Source organism: Haliotis asinina, chromosome 8, assembly GCF_037392515.1.
Source record: "Haliotis asinina isolate JCU_RB_2024 chromosome 8, JCU_Hal_asi_v2, whole genome shotgun sequence".
NCBI classification, from domain to species: Eukaryota; Metazoa; Mollusca; class Gastropoda; order Lepetellida; family Haliotidae; genus Haliotis; species Haliotis asinina.
The window spans coordinates 35,755,179-35,776,787 of NC_090287.1; the positions used below are offsets into that span (position 1 = coordinate 35,755,179).

Genomic DNA, 21,609 nt, shown 5'->3' on the forward strand with positions numbered 1-21,609 from the left:
CATATGCTTATTGTTACTTGATCATTGTTTTCCCTCTACCTATAGTTCATTGAGGTTTCATTTGCCTTGTAAGTTGTATGGCCTGTAACCGATCCCAACACCTATCACTAAAATCCTTATGGTGAATCTTTTCTCATCAGTGCCGCTTGACTGCATTGTGTAGGCATAGCCTTCAAATTTAATTTCCATCAGTTTGGAATACTTTATTTCTCTTGAACTGTAAACTAGTCGTTTTCTTGTCCCACTTACTTTTCGTTTTTGTATTAATCTTTAATTTGGCTTCTAGGAATCCATGCAGCACCTGATTTCGCTAATGTTCAGTTGGGGTTTGTTTCCCGAGTGAAGGCAGGAAAAACATTTTCCTCGCGTAGGCCTGTAACGCACTGTCAGGAGACTAATTAGCACCCAGTGATGTATGTTTGGTTCATGTGAATAAACAATCACTGTCAAACTGTAAATCATTAGACCGCCACATTACATATTACAATAAGGTGGCGAACGTTTCTGCAAAACTATGGCGGTCCCCTTTTGAGTTCGTTATACCCGCAGTTTAAGATATCATTTTGTGAGTCCTTGCAAGTTATATCTGTGAATGTCGCTGTACCACAACTTTGGACAAAGTAAGGCCATGAGTCTGTCAAACCTGTGATATCCAAATAAGCAATATACTTAGATGTAATAGTTAAAAGTGGCCAGACGCTGTGTTACTGTTTATTTCGTCAGTAACGGGACATTACGCATCTAAAAATAGACCTTGCAACTTTCTTAATATAGCTCCAGTTTGACAGCTAAACACTGTCCAGAAGCGGAACGTTGTTATCATACGGGCCCTTTTCAAGACAAGCAAATTATTTTCTAAACAACTGATTAACATTAGCCATCATTTCAAATGACATTTCAACCTAACCAACTCCATAATTGGTTTAATATTTCATTATTTCGTGCTCTCTACCTCTAGTAAATATCTATTGATCTACATACTGAACAAGTTTGCTTTTACTTCGACTATGTATTGTACATCTTTACATCTAATAATGTTAGTTGTTAGGAGAAAATTAGAGTTTGTGTGTTGGCTGATGCAAGATGGCGGAAAACGCCAACAAACAGCTGACCGCGGATTTTAGCGGTCATATTTGTATACAACACAAAGTGCAATGGTAGCAACGTTTTTGAATTAAGCATATTTGTAAACGTTTGGATTTTGAACGATGGACAACCTTGTAGATATGCTTGACCCAACAGCTGCCACGGAACTTCCTGCAATCTTGCCACCAGAGGTGAGTACTGATATTTTGATTATGACATAATGAGCAAATCTACAGCAGCTTTACGTATGGGGGTTAGCATGCCTTATATCTGTTTTACATACACTTGATGAAAATGTTTAAATCCGTTTTGGCACTATGTATTGACAGTCTATTGAAAACCTGTCTGAGGCCAAGGAAGTAAATTGATTGTCTGCTGTCATTTTTTAAAACGAATCTAAAATTATCTTTTTTGACAGTATCCGCTACTTATATTGTTTGTCATTTGACATGTTTTGAAACACACTATGAAATGTTAAATGTATGTGAATGTTTATAGGAACAAAGTGCCCCAAATAGGAGTCAACTACGGTACTATCTCAACGTAAGAACTTATTGCAATAATAATACACGTTACAATCTCATCCGAACAAAGGATATTTGAACAGTTGAAAAAAAGACAGTCCATGTTATTACGATTATTGCAGACATTTGATTCAGTTATCATATGACTAGGTTGTATAATTTTTAATTTGTTTTGGGTCTCTTTTAGGTAACTCATAATTTAAGCAATGTCTACACTGTAATTATAATACTATCCATGTTGGATCATAGATGACAATAATGTTAATAAGAATTAGCCAGTGTCGTTAAGATACGACAAGACACTTGTCATGGTAGTATTGAGCAATTATGCATTCATTTGGTTATATTTTTATTTAATTTGACAAAAACACATGGTTGGTGTTAAAAGTTATTCATCATTTTATATTAACGCTTGTATGATTTTCTTGTCAGTGTTATGAAATGATTCATTTTGACAAAGTATGTATTTGCATGAGATTTCAGCTTTTTCCATGTTCCATTAATGGTCATTATCAATAGGCATGAACAAGAATCTGTTTGACATTATCCAGTGAAAAGCTAGCTGCACTGAAAAATTGCTCATCCAGATCTGATAATAGTTTACCGCCGTTAAAAAGGAGACATATTTCAATTATTTAAATCTTTTGACACACTGTCTTTGGGCCCATCACTTCACACTTTAAGCTGTACTTGCTTTTTGTCGAAACAGGTAGATTATATGTTGTAGTATAATATTAAGTTTGTTCTATAGAATTGTGACCACAAAAGAAAAAGAAGGAACCAGCTGCTGATCATGCTTATTGACAACATTTGGCACAGTTCAACTGACTATTGTTGACTAATGTCCACCACTGTGTATGCTTATGATGATGTAGACAATAATGTTGTATCAAAACTAGAATCCTTACAGTCTATTTCCTGGTTTGAAAATCTTGAACACTGGACATGGGTGTCTGTACCATGATGTATTCCCAGTCATATGAGGAATAATGTTTCCATTGCATGCTGTCACGGCTACAACATGTACAACATATTTAGTTTTGATAATTCTTATAGTCATACCTTTTGTGACACATGGGTGTGATTGGGACAGAACAGTATATGTGCACCCACTATCATTATATCTGTATATGTGAAACAGAAAATTTTAACATCAGGTAAATCATGATTCCCACAAAGCGTGAATAATGCTATCATGATGCAATAACCATGACAACAATAAATGTGCACCTAAGTTAACTGAAGTTGACAAGTGTGGTTGCCATGGTTACAGTATTACAATGTTTTATGAACTATTGCTCTATACTAAACATCAGCTAGTGTATGGATGTGCAAGATGGAAGCTAAAGTTGATAATTGTGCAGTTTTGCTGCCATCATTATTCATTTAACATGGTGAATATTTGAGATATATTTTATTTTCAGTAAATAATAATTATTTTGTTGACAACGCGTTTTGCGCGGGGTGGGGATGGGTATTAAAATGCACCCCATCCGTCTGTGTACATTTATCTTTTCCAGAGCAGAATTCTAAAACCATTGAATATTTCTTTACCAAACTTGACACATAGATTGGTCAAGTGGTGGACTGGTGCATTTTTGATAGTTTTGGAACTCGGAATAAAACGTTTTGGCGTTTCCATAGCAACAAGTTTGACTTTGACTGAAATTGGAGGTAATGCGTGGGATATTGATGGCTGTATCTTCTTATTTAACATGTTAAAGCTGTATACATAACACTGCATTGTTCTACATGCTTCTTCACATATCATGGGGAGAAGGGGTTAAACTAAAGCATTGGCTCTTCACGCTGGAAGACTGGGTTCCATTTACACATGAGTACAATGTATCAAACCCATTTCTAGAGGACCCTGCCTTGATATTGCTGGAACATTGCTAAAAGCATTGTCAAGCCATATTCACTCATTCCCATATCATGAGTGGTCGCTAGTTTGTATACATATTTAGAATAGGCTTTTACGTGAACAAGTGAATACTTTTCTTAAGTAAATGTTCTTAATAAAACCAAGCCCATGTCATGGTATATGTGGTCATGTTTCTTGATGTAGGCTACCTTGTGTTTCAGGAGGAAGAAGGAAATGTGGAGTATAAGGTAAGTCCTTTTCCTTAGTATGACAGTGATGTATGGTGTTCACACACAGCTGGAGGCTGTGCAGAATAGTGTCAACTGCGTTATCTGCATTACTTATGCGTATTTTGGTATCATGTGTACACACAATTGACAAATAAATGTCACATCCAAAATGTATTATCATGATGATGGATAATAATCAGTGGTACATATTGTGTCAGTATATCTACATGATATGTATCAATTTGTCATAAATGTGCCATCTGTCATCATGATCATGTTTATTCTTTTAAAATATTTCAGTATTTGTCACATATTCTGAAATGATAATATTCAATGATGTTCTCATAAAAGTACTTGCTGATGTTTGCATAGTTTTTATGGAAACATGATGGATGATATTGAATGTCACCAAAATCATTGAATGTGAAAGTTGATTATTTTTCATGCTTAGAAAGCATTTACATCATCATGAGAGTTTTGATGTAATCTTTGCAAATGCATAAATTTGATGACAGATCATGCTGTTTAGCCCCATAGAGTGAGAAAGTATGTTGGGAATAACAATCACTTTATAAATTAAGCATGAGTCCTATATGTTCATAATATGAGTTCTGACTAGACATGCTAAAGTATAGAATATTTTCATGAAATGGCCATATGGATATATTTGAGTCATAAATGTAAGCTGATCCAGGTTCACCCCAGTAAGGTTTCTCGGTTTGGCATGCGTTGTTAGGGATGGATTTAAGAGATGGATAACCTACTTGTACCAAGTGCAACCTTAGAAACCTAGTTGCACAAGCCAAATTCTAGTTGCACTGCTTTTATTGCAATATGGAATGAAAGAAATGTGCTATTGAATTATTTAGATATTTTATTCAGAAGTTTACCTACTCAAAATTTATTTGCATCTGGTGCAAGTTAGTCTAATAACTAGGTTGCGCATTGTAATATTGGGTTGCACCAGTGCAAGTCAGAAAGCACTAAATTTGAGCCTTGACTATACCTGTACATGTTTGGCTTTCTTCCAATATATGCAATCAAACCCGATGTGTCAAGTTTGTCGGAACAAAGAGAAGAGTTCGACACGTCTTGTCAGCATAGAAATAACCAGATACCAACATGACCAAAGTGCTTACAACATTATTTTTATACAGTAGGCTATACACTCAAACAATGCATCTTTTCAATTTACTGCAGTACTGATAATTATATCAAAATATGTAAAAATGTCAATTCATTCAGTCACTTTATTTTCATCATGACAAATGAATCTCCATACAAAAAGTTACATATAGTTTGACAAAGTCACGAGCGATCCCATTTAGTTGGCAGCACCATGACCTATGATCGATGTGTCACTGCTAACAAGTTAATTAAGGTTAATTGTATAAGTAAAAAATCAGTTGGTAAGTGTGACACTGTGTGTATAGATGTGTAGTTAAACACACCACTTAATTGTCAAATCCATCGGTCCTCACCTTTGAATTTGATCTTTTGGTAGCATCTTTATGAGCATGATGTTTGACTTTGAGAATATAGTTCTCAGTTGCAAGTTTGACAGTTCGAGACAAAAGGGTAGATTTGTACTTAACGCTTTTGGGGAACCTATAATGAGTACAATACAACCGTGAATTCAACACGTCTAGTTCAAGACATTGGGTGGAAATAATATTAAACATGAGGAAATCAGTAGGGACAAGAGATGAGTTCTAGACAACTGAGAATTCATCTTATCCGAATTCAAGTTATAGGTGTTAAACTGTATTTGACACCCCATGATATAACTAAAATACTCTTCATGGCAACATTCAACCCAGCTCGCTAGCTCATTCACTCACAGTCTCACACACCCTCACCCTCCTATCCTCCTTCCCACACACTCACATGTTCACACTTAACTTTCCAACCCACGGTGTGTTCCGAATACTGCAAGTCTTATGGATAGCCTTAACAAATATTTAGGCAGCCATGCTATTGACTATCTGTAGGTGAAGGATCATTGTATTCATCACTGACTGTTGGATCAGTTTCAGATCTTAGCTGTCCACATATGTTATGCCGTCATATATTATTCCTTGCACACATCACACATGTTAATGAAGCATTGCCATCATTGTCTAATCAGGCCTATTGCATCATCCTGTTTGATATACATGCAGTGGTAACCAAGGCTTCTATATTATTGCTTTGGGTCTCAGCAGGGAGAAACAAACTTGGGAGTCGGATCTCCCCAGGGCATAATTAAACTTTGAGGTGTGCAGTCATGGCAATAATCTCTCACTAAATTGTAATGGTACATTATCAATGAAAAAGAGAATGAGATATCACCATCATCAATTTTCATGAGGTCAGTTGATAAGGTATATGCTTATTGTTGCTTATATGTGTGTCAAATTTCTTCATTTATGTTTAGAATATGGTGACCATATATTCATTTCATTTAAATTATTTGACATTAAGGCTGCAAGGAATCCACATCAAATTGAATGCATCCTCTCTTGCATATTACATTTGCTAAGTGTGTGGTCAATGATCATTGTTGGGATACATAAACACTGTCAGCATGGTCAAAATACTAATATGTCAAAGAATGTATTTTGGTAGTGTTTAACCAAACATGATTGATAACAGTGTGACTTCTCGTTACTCTTTTGGATTTCCCATACATTATTATTGGTATTTACAGGTTTTGTGATTTCTTATTTTCTTGGTCTCCATGGAAATGTTTCGGACTTAGTCTCAAAATGGAGGGATGGGCTTCATTCCAAGAGCACAACTCGAAAACCATTTCATATCTTTCAACAGTTCTTGGCAGATATATGAGACAGATCTTGAAATTGTGCCTTTGCTGATTACAGATATATGGCATTTATCATTTTCATGAATTCCATGGAAACAATTCAAATGTAGTCTGAAAAAAAACAATGAGTAACTGTCAGATGATTTGTCCTTTCAAACATGTGGGGGCTGGGGGAATATGTCATTTTCTGATGACTCTTGTTTTGTTAAAGTAACACACACAAAATTGAGTAAAAACGTAGCAATATTTGATTCTGGTGATTACAAATTGAACTCATGAAGGGATACAGTTCGGTTTGCCAAACAGCCTTCCTGTACAGGTCCAACAATGTTGACTATCTATACCCCAAATTGAGAGAAGACAATATTTATCAGCATTGTGAAATACAAAACAAATCAGTAATTGTCTATAGCACTCATTTTCTTGGTCAAATCTTAGTCCCACAGTTGTATAACATACGTAACATCATGAGACAGTGGGTGACCGTGGTGTATGGTTCATTTATATGTTCCACAAGAGAAGTCTGGCAAACAGAATACACTTGACCATAGTTCTGGTAATATATAGATCAAACAGTAAGAGTTTCACCTGTGCCCTTAATTCTCATAAAAACTGATGTGCATAACTCATCCTAAATATACATTCAATAAACTAGAACAGATGTAAAAAAAATAATCAATGAACTCATATCATACACCAGGGAAGGACTCCCCCTGGAGCAAATTTACTGTCTTACATGAGGGTGGTACAGGGTGAACTTTTTCCAATCAGTACTATTTTATCAAGCCTTTTCTTCAAGCTGAATACAAAGGGTTTTTACTTTTCAAATGTGGGATTGTGAAAAATATTTTCAATGAAGGTAAATTCTTAATTTATATCTGTAAAATGTTTTCTCCAACTTCAGCTAAAACTGGTAAACCCATCCGACTTCCGGTTCGAGCACCTGGTAACGCAGATGAAATGGAGGCTAGAGGAGGGAGAGGGGGAGGCCATATATGAATTAGGAGTTGAAGACAATGGCATTATGGCTGGGCTGCAGGATGTGGAACTGGAAGCTTCGGTCAACACACTCAAGCGGATGGCTGTGAGGTACAACAGGAATATCTTCAGTGTAAAGCTGAACAGATAAATACAATTTTAATCATGCTAATAGGTGATTTGATCGTGGTTGCTTATTTCTGAATCAGGTAAAGTGAGTGTAATCCACAGAGCTGATAGTAACATGAGTAATAGTCCTCATTGTATTATGTGATAACAATGTATAAATGATAGTAACATGAATAATAGTTCTCATTGTATTATGTGATAACAATGTATAAATGCTGTTCACAAAAAGGATATATAGATTATACTGTGACAAGACATAGATTGGCAGCAAAATATTACAATAATATACTTGATAGGAAATACATAACTCATCACACATATGTGTGGCATAAATATATGTGAAATGTAAACACATGAAAACTAATAAATGGATCGAATACCGACCAATACCTACCAGGTGATAGTGTGTATCATCTATCTCTACTTTTAGTCAAACAGCATGTCCATCTTGAACAGAGACTAGTTGTAGAGCAAATGAGAGACTGCAAGATGGCTGTCAAAATGTCAAAACTCCTGTTTTAAGGTGCTTTTCTTGTGTGACTGTATGTAGTTGACTAATTAAAATGTGCTGATGCCAGTGAAGAAGAACTCAAAACTGACCAATAAGAGATGAAGGAATAGCTTGCCCTCTGAATTGAAGAACAAAAGAACACACTACTCTCCCACAATAAAACACCAGAGCCAAGGACTAGCTTGGGCCAGTCAAGCTGGACACAAATACCGTACATAGTCGGATAAGAATTTAACAACCAAAGAGAATACTGTCTTTAGACAAATAAAATGTAGACTTATGACGCTGCAACAATTGTTAATCATGTTTCAAAAGAAAATCAGTAATTATGTAGTTTCATGCCCAACTGCTCTATTTGACACTCGAAATATTATTAAAGAACAATTTCAGTCATCCTTTGAATGAAGAGTAACACTTTTCATGAAAACATTGTTTCTATGGGGTAATCTGATTTGATCACACATCTTCACTTTATCAGAAATAGCATATCAACAAATCCTCTGTTGTACAGGTCTTGATAATGTTCATTGTTGTAAACCAGCAAAGTTCAGCGCTTATTGCAATAACCAGTGTTCATCATAGATATCCTTGTAAGATGCCTGAAAACGTTAGGAGTTTTCTTGAATAATCATTTTAATTTTTATTCTTGGAGTGAGCAGTAATTGTATACGATACACATACATGGGTTCACCAAGTTTTTTTGTTTTTTTTGTTTTGTTTTTTTGTGTGTATTTTTTACACATTGATACAACATTCACTTACTCATCCGTGCAAATGAAACACCCCCAAATTAATTAATTTATGTTTTCAATGTATGCTACTGAAAATGATTTTCATAGAGCAGAACATCTTAATAAGTCATATAAGACAACTTTATCATAAAATCATATTGTCTACGGACATACTAGAACTGCTATTTCTTGCATGAATTGCTTGACAATGGTACAAGAATCTGCACCGAAACGTCGCTATCACTCAATAAAGAAGTTGTTATCCATACAATTTGTCCTATTTGTACACCTCAACTTCTATGTATAATGTGATGACATGTTTCATGTGAGATAATTTCTCTGTTTTTCTAGACTTGGTGCATCGCTAACTGTGCTACGTGAGCGAACTGTAGAGCAGGATGGTGAGAACTGTATACGGCGAAGGGCATTAGAGATACTTGTGAGGAAAGTTCCAGATGATCAAGAGGTCAGTTTATAAGTCAAATAGTTCATTTATATTTTTGATACTGTGAATATTAGTGTTTTTTATATGTTTTTTTCTTAATTTCATTGCTTGATTTATATTGGAATTTTGACTGATGTCAAACCTTTTTTGTGTGTAACTGATTTTTAGTGAGTGAAAGGGCTGAAGAAAGTGTGATTATATGCTGTTTGCTAGTATCATAAGTCTAAGCCCAAACCATGGTTATGAATATGATAAAGAAATCACATTCTGTCCAAGACAGTTTGAGTGAGTGAGTTAAGTTTTATGCCACATCTAGCAATATTCCAGCTGTATGGTGGTAGTCTGTAAATAATCGAGTCTGGATCAGGCAGTCCATTGATCAACAGCATGGGCATCGATCTACACAGTTGGGAACCAGTGACATATGTCAACAAAGTCAACCACTCAACCATGTTAGTCTCCTGTTGTGACAAGCATGGGTTACAGAAGATCAGTTCTAACCCAGGGGCCTGGTTCACAAAGCTCTTGTAAGCCACATAACTTTTCACGTAACATTGGTACCCCTATGTTACGGTATAGGAGGTAGTGATGCTACAAGGAAACTTGCAAGAAACCTTGTGAAACAGGTCCCTGATCTTCATGGGTCTCTGTCAAAGACAGACAAAGAGTGTTCACTAAGTATATCACAAGGCCTTGGGTAAAAGGGAATGTCGATCTTTGAAAGCCTTAAATGTCGCCAAAATATCTGTGAATTTATATCTAATGACACTTTAATATGAACAAATAATTCTTTCTGTTATTTCTTATTTATCAAGAACGTGTTGAAATGTCAAAAATACTCATCACATGATCAGTGACAGGAGTGATGTTATTTTAGAGCTGTTCCCTTCAGGCAGTACTGTGCAAATCGTGATGTATGACTTAGCAGTTGTAAGCTATATTTAAGAAATTATTCATCTATTGAGGCTGTTATCTTTGCCATAAAAGGCCTTGAAATGTTGTTTACTGTGAAAAGCTGTGAAATATATGTTAATGGCTGTTGAAATTCTATTTTAGTATTAGGTTCATCTGAACTGTAAACAGTAATTCCAGCCATTCATTGTAAACATATAGATACTGTCATAACTTTCTTTTGCTGCCACAGTTCCTGGACATGCGTCTTGCTGTGCTGGGAAATGTTGACGTAGGAAAGAGTACTCTGCTGGGGGTCCTGACTCAAGGAGAGCTGGACAACGGGAGGGGACGGGCACGCCTCAACCTGTTCCGACATCTGCATGAAATACAATCAGGGAGAACATCAAGCATCAGTCATGAGATTATTGGCTTTGACAGCTCAGGGGAGGTAATTGAGTTCAGTTTTTGTTGGGTTTAAAAAATATTAGGGAATGATATGTAGATTAGCTATTGTGTTAAGGTTAAAAAGGTGCTTAACAAGGGCTTCTATCATTAAGATCATACATCACAAAAATTGTTGTAAGTTTCATGAAATAATTTGTGATAATGGAAATTTGGTTGTTAATTTTACTGAAATAAGATATAAATATTGTACATTTCAAGACCTTTTTGTATCCGTTTACTACCATCTTGAGATTCTAAGTTGAACATGTTATGTATTCCACATACTGAAGAAATACTAGAAATGCAAACTACAATTGCAAGAAGATGATTCAGTATTTTAGTTCCAGTAATTTACTGATAACTTGACATTGCCTTGCTGTTGTGGTTGTCAGTAATGCCTGTGTATGACTTCAGATGGTCAACTATAGTGGGTCTCGGTCTGTAGAGGAAATCTGTGACAAGTCAACTAAGTTGATTACTCTCATTGATCTTGCCGGACATCACAAGTACCTCAAGACAACCATATTTGGGCTGACAGGCAACTCCCCAGACTTTGCCATGCTAATTGTCAGTGCCACTACAGGAATCAGTGAGTTATGTTTTGGCATCGTCATGACTACATTTTTCATAGTGCAAAGATTGATTTATGCAAGTGGACCCTGGACCAACCATGTTTACTCTTTAACAGTATACATTAGTACAACCAATTTTGTTTCTTGTTGGAGCATTTCTCTCTCAAATTACTAAATAACAGTAGGTTTGGAAGCTGTCAAAACCAGCATCTGTCCAATCCAGCATGTTGTCAACACCAGCATATAATCTTAGTCCCATCCATGGCTTGCACATTTATCCTCAGCTGTGCAATCGTGCACATTGTCTAAACTGGATTATATCATTATATCTTCAGTCCTGATGAATGCCGGTTTAGACAGCTTCCACTGTAATAGCATTGGAAACATCAAATGTGTTCTCCATCTCTTGTCAAAGAACCTGTCAGCCAAATAACAGACTGTAAAATGTCTTAACTATGTTTTTATGTGATTTGCATAAAGCTAATGGAAGTATATATCATGCATATATCATGTGTATGAAGCATTCCGAATTTACACATCCTTTTCATTTTTCTAACATTAGGAGTTAAAATCCCCATCCCCCGATAAGAAACTGCTGGCGCCAATATTCATTACTCTGGCATGTCTTATCAGTTTCAAACTATTGCTTGTAATCCTGAAAGCTAAAATGTTCCCATTTTGATCAGCTGGGACTACAAAGGAACATCTAGGGTTTGCCCTTGCATTGGGAGTGCCAGTGTTTGTGGTTGTCAGCAAGGTGGACCAGTGTCGTCACGTCCTCATAGAACGCACTGTCAAACAGCTGGAGAAGATACTCAAGTCCCCAGGCTGTAAGAAAATACCTGTCCGGATCCTGAATGATGACGATGCCATTACATGTGCATCAAACTTTGACACTGAAAAGTGAGTGAGAAATCAGCATAATAAGAAATCAGTGTGATGGCCTGTCAGCACTGTTCAGCACTGTTCAGTTTACAAAGTGTAAACAGTGGTTGATGCATTGCTTTTGAATGAAATAAGTTTATAAATTTTCCTGGTACAAGTGAATTATAGAACAGCTGAATCATTTCAGTGTTATAATCTCTACCTTAGCACATGATTTAGTGGATCACAGTCATGTTAATGTTCCAGTAGAAATTTTACTAAATCACAGATCAGAAGAAAACAGTTCTTGCTCAGAACTGGAATATGGGCAAATATCTAATGTTTGAAGTGAGTGAGTTTAGTTTGTATACCACACTTACAATATAAGAGCAGTATTGCAGCTATATGATGGTGGTCTGTAAATAGTGGGGTCTGAACCAGACAATCTAGTGATCAATAGCACGGGCATCGATCTACGCATTTGGGATACAATGACATGTGTCAACCAAGTCAACGCGCCAGACCACTCGATCCCATTAGTTGCCTCTAAATGCGTGCAAGGGTTCCTGAAGATCAGTTCTAACCCCAATGTTTAAATGAAATACCACCTTTGACCCCACATGTGATTGGCTGCTAGTGTATAGTATGGCTGGAACAATTCTAAAGCATCTAATACATCAAAGTAAATACTATGACAATATTGTGATGTTAAAGCACCTGTAGTCTGACTGTGTCTCATCCCACTGTGATTGTGTTTGTTAACTGCAGTGGTGATGAATGATGCTTGAAGTAATGATCATAATCATTAACCCCATTGCAGTTTCTAATTCTGACACTGATATTTGGCAGAAAATAACAACCTATGTTTGTGCACAGGATCACGCCTATCTTCACTGTCTCAAGCGTAACAGGAAAGAATTTGGATCTGCTGAAGATCTTCCTCAATGTCTTGCCTCCACTCAAGAGCCGTAAAGATCGAGAAAAGCTGGCCCAGGACAACACTGAATTCCAGGTGAATTGTGTCTTCAGTCTCAGTTTAGTGTTACTATCAAGAGAAGCATACTACATACAGTGGAAGCTGTCTAAACCGGCACTCACTGGGACTGAAGAAATAATCCAATTTAGACGATGTGCTGGATTGTAGAGCTGATAATAAATGTATAAGCTGTGAATGGGACTGAGATTTTATGGCAGTGTCTACAACTTGCCGGATTGGACAGAAGCCAGTTTTGACAGGTTCCACTGTATATTATTTACAGGTTGCTGTCTTGAGTGTTTGTGATTGCCACATAAAGCTACTCTCAGTCTCACTGATAAGTTAACTCTCTAATTAATGAAGCTCCTGTTTCTTAAGATTTTTGTTAGAGATTATTGTCCAAAACATGCTAAACAAGCTGCAGTATATTCAAGCACACCACCCTCTCTCTGTGAGTTTTGATAGATGTTTGCAACAAGACCTATGTTTTATCCTAGATTGATGACCGTTTCTCTGTGCCTGGTGTTGGAGGTGTTGTAGGTGGAACTATACTGAGGTGGGTCAAAGTGTTGTCTTACAACCCCTACATTTCTGGGTTAGAATTGGTCTTAAGCAACCCATAATTGTCATAAGAGGCGACTAATGGGGTTGAGTGGCCAGGCGTATGTTTTGGTTGAAGCATGTCATATCATGCCCAGATATCCAATCTGCATAGATTGAGACTCATGAGGGTGGTGGGGTAGTCTAGTGGTTTAAGCGTTCGCTTGTCATGCCAAAGGCCAGGGTAAGATTCCCCACATGGGTACAATGTATGAAGCCCTTTCCTGGTGTCCCACACCATGATATTGCGGGAATACTGCTAAAAGCAGCGTAAAACTGTACTCAAGTCAGTCAAGACTCAAAAATAAAAAATGTGTTCCTCCCTTGTCAGATTAAAAATAAAGTCCTACAGCCCTCATCCCTTTTGAAAAAAACATGCAAACATAAGTAAGTTATGATTAACTTTTGAAATGCTTTAGTGGAAGAAATATGAGTTTCCATATCGTGCATCTTGTGGCCATCATGAGCCTTTTGATGTTTCTGTCTGCTAACTCGTCATCTTCTGTTTTATAGAGGATCTATACGAGAAGGGGACATGGTTTTGCTAGGACCATCTGAAAATGGAGAATTCCGTGAGGTCAAAGTTAGAACTGTTCACCGAAACCGGTTGCCATGCAGACTTATACAAGCAGGACAGACTGCAACAGTTGCACTTCAAGATGTTGAGAAGGAGCAGCTTAGAAAAGTGAGTAAATTTTGTAACTGATATTTAGGTCAGTTTGTATTTACTGTCTACCTTCAGCATAGTTCTGACCAAATGTTATTGGCGGGATGCCTGAAAAAAAGAGATCATTGGCAGTCTGTACATGGACAAGTTGTTGAAAGAAACTAGTTGGCATTCAATGGTAATCAAAATCTACCTACAAACTACTTTGTATGGCCAATAGTCCTAGGGACTGTTGTTCAAAGCGATCTTAGCACTAAGGTGATGTAACTCCAATACCATAACATAGGCTTAAGGTAGTCTTAGCGCTAAAGTTGTTTTGAACAGCACACCGTTGGTATTGACAAACCACCCTTCAGGTATGGACAGTAATTCTGTTGGTATTGAAAATCACTTGCAGACTAGTTGGTATGGACAATAGCTCTGTTGATATTGACATCCACCCTGCAGAATGGTTAATGTTGAAAATGGTACTGTTGGTACTGACAACCACTGTCATTGACAATAGTCTTGTTGGTATTGACAATCACCCTCATTAATAGTCCTGTTGGTATTGCCAATTATCCTGCAGACCTGTAGGTTCTGACAATTGCCCTGCAAGCCAGTTAGTGTTTAGACATTCTGCAACCTGAGTAACACCATAAGGGAAACCCTCAAAAACCTAACAATCTACAAGCCCTGAGATGAGATAAACTGATTGAGTCCTTGAGGCTAGTGCCCAGTCTGTGTTTCATGAGGCTAGTGCCTTTGCTGTGTCAAATGAGCAAGCCTACATTGAACAGTGTTAATGCGAAACAATCTGTTGTGTTGTCTTTAAGCAGCATTTAGAAGTTGTTTTGTATGACAATGATCTTTTATGGAGAAATATTCTTTTAATTCTTCAAAACACAACATTTCAGGGTCATTTGAGACCTCTTCATCAGGGGAACTGTTAATGCTATAAACTGTTATTTCACCTGATGAATGGGTCTGAAATGACCCCGAAATGTTGTGTTTTGAAGAATTAAAAGAAGATTTATCTGTAAAACATCTTCATCAATCTGTTGTGTGTTTTGCAGGGGATGGTGCTAGTAAGTCCTAATTCTGAGCAGTACGCCTGTCGAGAGTTTGAGGCTGACATTTATGTGCTGTTCCACTCTAGTCGTATCTCAGTGGGATTCCAGACAACCATCCATATAGGAACTGTGTGCCAGACTGCTGTCATAGTCAAAATGGATAGGGTGAGTGTAACATCTTTTAGAGGCATATTAGAAGTCGCAACTGTTTGTTGTGATGCTTGATAGCAGTGTTAGTACTAACAACCAAATGTGTCACTCATTGCACCAAAGAAGTTGACTGTCCATAGAACTTGGTTTTCCTTCAGGGTGAGTGTACTTGATTAACTAACACTTCCATTAAATGTAACTGGACCTCAACGTTTTAGATGATAAGTAGGAAATTGAAAGTGAATTGATTATTTCAAGTGATGCCAGACTTTCTGTTATAATAAAGGAATTTACAAATGGAACTTTTTCATCCATCTGCTGGGAGGCAGGAAATGATTAGGTATGCTGGAAAATGCCTATCTTTTCTATATTTGAAGAAACACAGTATCAGTAGAGTGAATCTGTGACATTTGTCTCTGAGGTACTTTTTTTAGTAGTGTAGGTATATATCAATCAGAAGTCACAATGGTGAGAGTCTGTGTATTATCCAACATTTCAGTTAGTGAACATTAATAACCAGTGTGTTGAAAGTGAGTGAGTGACTTTAGTTTTACACTGCGTTCAGCAATATTCCAGCTGTATGGCAGTGGTCTGCAAGTTATCGAGTCTAGACCAGACAATCCCATGATCAACAACATGGGCATCAATCAGTGCAATTGGGAACCGATCAGGTGTCAGCCAAGTCAGCAAAGCTTATCACCCAAGCCTCTTGCAACAAGCATTGGTTACTGAAGCCTAACCCAGGTCTTTAGGATAACCAGAGAGAGAGTGAAAAGAACAGCATATCATCATCAGAAGCAGAGATACTTGAAATATCATTTGTGAAGTCATGGGAGCAGGTCATGTCACAGTGGTCTACAAAACATTGCGATGTAATTCATTTCAGCAATGTTACTCAAGCAACATCTATCTAGGAAACCATTTTTGGATTATAAAATCATTAATCTGGTTAACTGTCATATCTAATTTTGTCCATTTTTTACAGATTTATATATATTGCTTTATTACTCGCCCATGAAAGATACTGCTGTGTAATATTTTTACAGCAATATTACACTATTGTAATACCACTAGATGTATGACATCATAAAGGTCTGGAGTTATGACATCACAATGCTGATGCCGTTGTTGCAGTAGTACTGGACCTTGTTTGACTGGGAAAACTAGGAGTCCTCACACTGTAGCTGCAGTTTCTATCAATTTGTGTTGGAAGTAATAAACAGAATACTAAAGTTGCTTCCGTGAAATACTGTTTTCAGTATTGTGAAAGATTTAGTATCAAACTCGCTTTCAATCGTTTGATACAAAGTCATTCACTCGTTTAATACAAATGGTATTACATGGAAGGTCGTGTAGCATCCTCTATATACATGATTGTTTACTATTTTCTGCAGTATTTCACATTATTACTCTTTGTTCACAGGAAAACATACGTACTAATGAAAAAGCACGAGTGATATTCCGTCTCTTCAAACACGTGGAGTACATTCGACCTGGGTCCAGGTTGCTGTTCAGAGATGGCAAGTCTAAGGGAATGGGAGAAGTGATCAAACCGCTTCCCCTTGACCCTATAGAAAGATGAATCTTCCAAGCAAGATGCAGTTAAAACACCAAACACTGACTAGGTCTGGTACGGGCCCTGATAGTCCAGATCACTATGTTCTACGATGTGCGTCGATTCAGCTAATGAGTGAACTTTTTCACCTTATATTTACCACCTGTTGTCATGTTATCAGGAGAACAGTTTTATTATAAGTATTTGTTGACATTGTTATTGTCTCGAGTATATATGTTGGTTTGACCGTGTGAGTTTTGTGTTTATATTTTTAGATCTTATTTAAACACTTTTTAACACTTTTTAATACTATTCACCACCTGTTCATGACTTATCACTCAGTGAAAACTTGTGAAATCTTACATCATGCCATCGTAGACTTGTGAGAGAAAGAAGCTATGTCACTTGTTCACAAAAATACTAAAACATGCAGATTTTCAGTAAGTCTTGCAACAAACGTTTTGACATTGCACACTATGATCAATTATCTAAATTCTCTGAGAGGCATTTGAAGCTGGATCGGTAAAGAAGGATGACAATATATGGATGAACAATTTCTTTATTATAGTGAGAGTGACATTTCAGTTAGGTCATAAAGAACTTATATATCATGTTCCATATATTGTCATCCTTCCTTGTCCTCTATCTAGTCCTTAATAGTTTGAGCTATAATGAGTCATTAACGTATGCTTTTACTTAATGTATTGTAGTCGTAACCACTTACTTGAAATAAAATTATTTTCATAGCTATTTACTATGCTTGTTCAGATCAGATATTTTCATAGCTATTTGGTATGCTTGCTAAGATCAGCTATATTTCAATATGGTGATGAGCAATGTTGTTTTTTTGACTATGTCAAGCCTCTTTCTTTTGTGTACTCGTTATTGATATTATTGTTAGTTATGTCATATTGAAAAGTCAGTTTGAATCTTCATGATAGCATGTGTACACCTCTTTGAAGAGATTATAGAATATAGATGCCTCTGTTAAAGAGATAATTGGAAACAGAAGTCTCTGTTGAAGAGATTCATTTCATAGTTTTCATGCTAATTGTTTACAGTTCCTGTTTCGTTTTATCATTCATGTTGTGTTTGTTATAGCTTGAAATGTGCTGATTTATGCTTTCATAATTTCATGATACAATTATCATCTAAAACAGCAGATCATTGCAAGGATTGAAGTGAAAATGACTCAGTTCTTTCATGTTCCTTGTTACTGTTTTCACAATCAGAAAAGCATGCTGAAAATTACCGGTGCATTGCCATATCATAAGAGACTGCATGGTAGATGGTAGAAGTACGGTGTCACATTGGTTACAGTTGTCTATTACATTGTGTACTTACTGAGTTTTTGAAGTTTCTTGGCAGAGAAATCTGCACTGTGAATATTGGGTTGAAATTTGTCTTCAGCAACCAGTGTTGTATAGATCGGTGCTCGTAATGTAATGACAGGATTGTCTGGTCCAGATACTGTTGCTTACAGACTGCCATCACATAGATGAAATACTGCTGAGTATGGCGTACACAACATAGACATAAAAAACATTTTTGAAACAAATATATGTAGAAGTATGTAATATCACAAAATTAGGAGGGTCAAAGGGTAGCCGAGTGGTTAAAGCTTTTGCTTGTCTTGCCAAAGACTCGGTTAGATTCCCTATAAGGGCACAATGTGTGAAGCCTGTTTCTAGTTTCCTCCAACTTGGTAATGGCTGGAATATTGCTAAAAGAGGCAGAAAACCAAACTGACATACACACTCACTAAATTAGGATACCATTTTGTTATTGTGTGATGTGTAGCAGGTCTTGAACAAAGTTCTTTGACGTACATGTATATAATGATATTGCATCTTCTGTGTCCTGGTTCAGTCTTGTCAGAAAGCATCCTTGATGTTGTGACAACATGTACAAAAAATCAGTGTGGACAGTAGACCGTTAGATCAGTTATCAGCTGAACATTAGATTTCTTCATGAGAATTGAAAGAGTCATATATTGTGTGCTGTATATTTGAGGATTGTTTTTGGTGCATATATTGAAGGATAACAGTCAGAAATTGTATTAAATCATGGACAGAGCATTTGTTCTTGAGAGAACAATACTCTGATCGGGAGATGTGTGTGTGGGTCTTAAAGGCAGTAAAATTTGGTCCCCTGGTGAAAAGGACAAATGATTAATGGTCAGAGGTGTCAAGTTGAAAATGCTGTATGGAAACAGGGAAATATTGTACAATTGTCGAGGGGAGGTGGGGTAACCTAGCAGTTAAAGTGTTTGCTCATCACACCAAGGCTCCAGGTTCAATGCCCCATATGAGTATGATACGTGAAACTGATTTCTGGTGTCCCACCCAATGATGGAATATTGCTAAAAGCAGCATAAAACCCAACTCACCCAAATGCCAGATAGACTGATTTTATTGTGATAAACAGCAAAGAAAAACTGACACTGGACAGGTTTTCTTTTGACAATCTGTGTTAGTCTTTCATGATAATGATTTGACTTTAAGAAAGTATTTTCCAGCTGTTTGATGCTGAACAGTATACCTTATCAGGATCTGTGTTTGTTCAGCATGACAAAAACAGTTATTGATTGTTAATCTTATTAGCAAAAGAGATCCTTGTTGTGATCAAATGGTAAAATTAGGGTGTTAGTGGAAGGGGCAATTCCCAGATTACACCATGAAGCCCCAGTCACACATATTTCTAGCTATGCATATTAACTTGGGATTTTAAACTGTGAAACTATACACAAGAAGAGCATGTCTAAAATGGTTTGTCATGTTATTGGAGTTTTGGTGTAGAAAATAACGTATTTCTGCAAGGAGCAAAGTGTCTGTTTTTGTTGACCATTATGTGATTTGTTGTACAAATTCATAAGGCTACCATGTGTGAAGAATATTTCCAGTTTATGTAGTATTTATGAGAAAAGACGGAAATGTCATTGCCACAGATAAAACTGTATAAAATGTATGCACTTTGACCTTCATTCGTGCTACCGAGATCAGGAAGAGTATCAAAACTGTTATTTGTTATCAATGATACTTATTTACTTTCACATGAAACTCTTTAGCCATGATCTCGTATCTCCAAGCATGTAAAGATATTGTATTCTTGATGTGAAAGATGTTCGGTTTTCAGTATGCTGTATTAGTATTTGATGTTTATTTTCATTTTGTAAGCATAATTGTATCGGGTAAAAAAATCAGGACATTGAAATATGTGTTATGGAATGCATACAAAATACTATATATAGGTGACATTTCATTGAAATTAACATGGAGATTGACTTAGCAATACAAGCTTTGGTCTAGATATTTTGTTACGTCCACATGTGAAGTCCTATGTGTTACATTATATGCTGAGTCAGCGCTGACTGATGATGTATAGATACAGCAGAACTTGGGGGCAACATGGGGAAACTACCTCAAACCATACACTTTGGTTATAATTCAGTGATTTAGTTAGGATTCTAAACTACTTGGATTTGACAGTTGCTTTGTTTGTTTTCCTAAATTCAAATTATTTGAGCATATCTTTTTATGCAATAATGTAAATGAGCTTAATGACTTAGTCATCAATGGACTTATTATCAGTGATACATTATGTACCTCTGCAAAGACACAAATATTTATGAAACACTAAATTCAAAACATTTAGTTTCAGATCGGAAATTTTGATTGATTTTTGCTGCAGAGGTTTGAATGATCTGCTGAAAGGAAATATGACCTTTCTAGAAATTCAAGTTGACTATGCTTTCACTCCTTGACATCTTTTTCTGCTGTTTGTTTATAAATAAGCTTCAATTATAACTTTGATGAATATACTTTTACCATAAACGGCAATAAACACATCTGGGTTTTATGCAGTACAGAAGTGTGTGTCTGGTATGCACAGATGCATACCGTGGACACAGTAAAATATGTTTCCTGTCCCGAGAGACGAACAATAGTATTGATTGTACTAAATTCTAGATAAGAAAAATACTGTTTTTGGTAAAGGAATTATTTAATCTTACCATACTGAACAGTATTTCATTATTTTACAGGACCACCATATTTCCTGTGAGGATCCTTGAAATAAATTTGTTTAATTTGTTTCTTACAGGTATTCAAAGCACATCATAGTAAGATAAAAGTATGGGGAATCTGTAGACAAAATCTGGTAAGCATTTGCGTGTCTCTCTCCTCAGTATAACAAGGAGAGGATTGGGAACAGAAAAAGAACAATCCAAGCTGAATTTGGTAATCCTGATGGTGGCCCCCCCCGTTCTGAGGTATTGTTCATGTGTTCATCTGCTTTCGTCAATGTTTTACATTTCCTACAAGGATTGCTGTGATATGGACGGATTCACACTTGTGTGTTTCACCAACTTCCCAAGTTTTTTTCCTCAAGCTGTAATTAAAAATTCAAACATTACTCTTTGTTTTGTGTGATGATATTTGTCAACTCTTGACACTTAATCGTGCAGAAGACTTGATGGCTCTCAGTTCAATACCTTTGCCAGCTTCAGAGCTATAAGCCGCACATTTTTCAAAGT

At 36.5% G+C, this 21,609-nt stretch overlaps 1 protein-coding gene across 1 annotated transcript; it reads left to right on the forward strand.

Moving 5' to 3' along the window:
• Positions 1-1,057: 1,057 nt before the first annotated feature.
• Positions 1,058-21,488, forward strand: LOC137294181 (GTP-binding protein 2-like). Its single transcript, XM_067825172.1, has 12 exons — positions 1,058-1,277; positions 3,696-3,722; positions 7,412-7,596; positions 9,208-9,322; positions 10,446-10,643; positions 11,054-11,228; positions 11,898-12,114; positions 12,952-13,087; positions 13,549-13,607; positions 14,165-14,336; positions 15,374-15,535; positions 16,944-21,488. Exons 1-12 carry the CDS (start codon positions 1,209-1,211, stop codon positions 17,100-17,102), a joined length of 1,674 nt encoding a protein of 557 aa, XP_067681273.1. The 5' UTR covers positions 1,058-1,208; the 3' UTR covers positions 17,103-21,488.
• The last annotated feature ends 121 nt before the right edge of the window (positions 21,489-21,609 follow it).

What these genes read in the sequence shown, in the direction of transcription:
- LOC137294181 (XM_067825172.1), top strand. Translation starts at nt 1,209, where the DNA reads ATGGACAACCTTGTAGATATGCTTGACCCAACAGCTGCCACGGAACTT. An exon ending in TCAAACTTTGACACTGAAAA is followed by an intron (nt 12,115 to 12,951) that starts GTGAGTGAGAAA and finishes GTTTGTGCACAG; the next exon opens with GATCACGCCTATCTTCACTG. An exon ending in AGAAGGAGCAGCTTAGAAAA is followed by an intron (nt 14,337 to 15,373) that starts GTGAGTAAATTT and finishes TGTGTTTTGCAG; the next exon opens with GGGATGGTGCTAGTAAGTCC.